The following is a 1,485-nucleotide window of genomic DNA, read 5'->3' as shown; positions in this document are numbered from 1 at the left end:
GTTAATATTGATGCGATTAACTTCTGCGTCTGCGCACGTTTCGACAAAAAGGACGAAATTGCAGTTCGAAAGGCAATCGTACAAATTGATCTCGAGATTTGGGGTGGCTGTCGCACCCAAATCAGAGGGCTTGTCGATAGTCTGTTTACTAGGCGCAATTAAAACGAAAATAAAATCAAACATTTTACTGATTCAAATCAATTTATTGCTCGCAAAGTCAAACATGTCGTAAATAATTAATATTTTATGTCATTCTCGGCAGACTAAGATGTAAAACATATATTAAATATTTAAAAGAGTCAAGAAACATTCGTTAATTAATAGGAATCGTTAATAACCCTTTTGCATTTAATCAAAGTTCAACCGCTGACTACTGCAGCCCCTCCCTTATAGTGTTCTATTTCCATTGATTCGATTGTAGTCCACGCATTAGTACGAATATTAAAGCGTTCTACACTCGTAACATCGTGCCCTGCCGAATGGGATGTGGCACCGCCCAACACGTAAATGTCATCAGCAGCTATCACCGCCGAAAAACCATATCTTTCGAACTGCAGGGAAGGAATCGATTCCCATTTATTCATACGCAAGTCGAGACGTTTGCAATAATCATTTTCAATAAGGAACAATGAGCTATCGTAAGAGACGAGTTGAAATTCATCTTCAATGTGAGTTTTATTCAATGTATGCCATTGTGTTGTTGTCGGATCGAAGCGAAAGCAGAAACTAAGAGAAGATCTGTGAGCCAAAGTATAAATGCTATTTTCTACAACCGTAGCACGAACACAGAGATGTTTGTCCGTAGGTACATTTGTACACCGATCCCATTTGTCTGTTGATGGATCATAGCTTTCGACAGTTGATGTATTGCTTCCACCAACAACATAAATAAAATCATTGCGCGTACAAATCCCAAAATCACTGCGAGGATTATTCATGGACGCAATGGAACGCCAACTATCATAAACATCATAACGTTCCCCGCTTGTCAAATAACAACGATTAGTCCGTCCGCCCACTGCATACACAACACCGTTCAAGGAAATCACAGAATGACTGAATCTCTTTTGATTCATATTTGCGATAGGAACAAGTTTATTTTTAGAAATATCATATACTTCGCACATGCTACGTGCTTTCCCAGAGGTGATCTCGTAACCGCCGACAAGGAATACATGAAACATTTTGTTAAACTGGGTTAAACACGATGTAAATAATCGAAAGGTTCATCTGGCGGAGTTAATGAGCCATATTACTTTACCTCAACTTAGCACTCAGTTTTTAAAAAGCCAAGTTTCTGCTGAACCTCTACTTACAGAAGACCCAAAATGCAGCAAACTCCTAATGGAAGCTTTGTTTTATAAGTCAACGTCATTAGAGGAAGGAAAACCTTTGCCAGATAGCTTGAGAACCGGAAAAATACCTGAACATATCAACGAAATGTTTCATGTATATTGTATGAACATATTGTTGATATGTTCAGGT

General features: G+C 38.5%; 1 protein-coding gene across 1 annotated transcript; it reads right to left on the bottom strand.

Annotated features, from left to right (window-relative positions):
- Nucleotides 1-344: 344 nt before the first annotated feature.
- LOC119643063 (kelch-like protein 20) lies at nt 345-1,132 on the bottom strand. Its single transcript, XM_038042415.1, has one exon. It carries the CDS (start codon nt 1,125-1,127, stop codon nt 360-362), a length of 768 nt encoding a protein of 255 aa, XP_037898343.1. The 5' UTR covers nt 1,128-1,132; the 3' UTR covers nt 345-359.
- Nucleotides 1,133-1,485: the final 353 nt, after the last annotated feature.

Source organism: Glossina fuscipes, unplaced genomic scaffold, assembly GCF_014805625.2.
Source record: "Glossina fuscipes isolate IAEA_lab_2018 unplaced genomic scaffold, Yale_Gfus_2 51300, whole genome shotgun sequence".
Lineage (NCBI taxonomy): Eukaryota > Metazoa > Arthropoda > Insecta > Diptera > Glossinidae > Glossina > Glossina fuscipes.
The sequence above is the reverse complement of the archived record's forward strand: the minus strand, read 5'-3'. Positions and strand labels throughout refer to the sequence as shown.

Coding starts and splice junctions, on each gene's coding strand:
- LOC119643063 (XM_038042415.1), bottom strand. CDS start 1,127: ATGTGCGAAGTATATGATATTTCTAAAAATAAACTTGTTCCTATCGCA.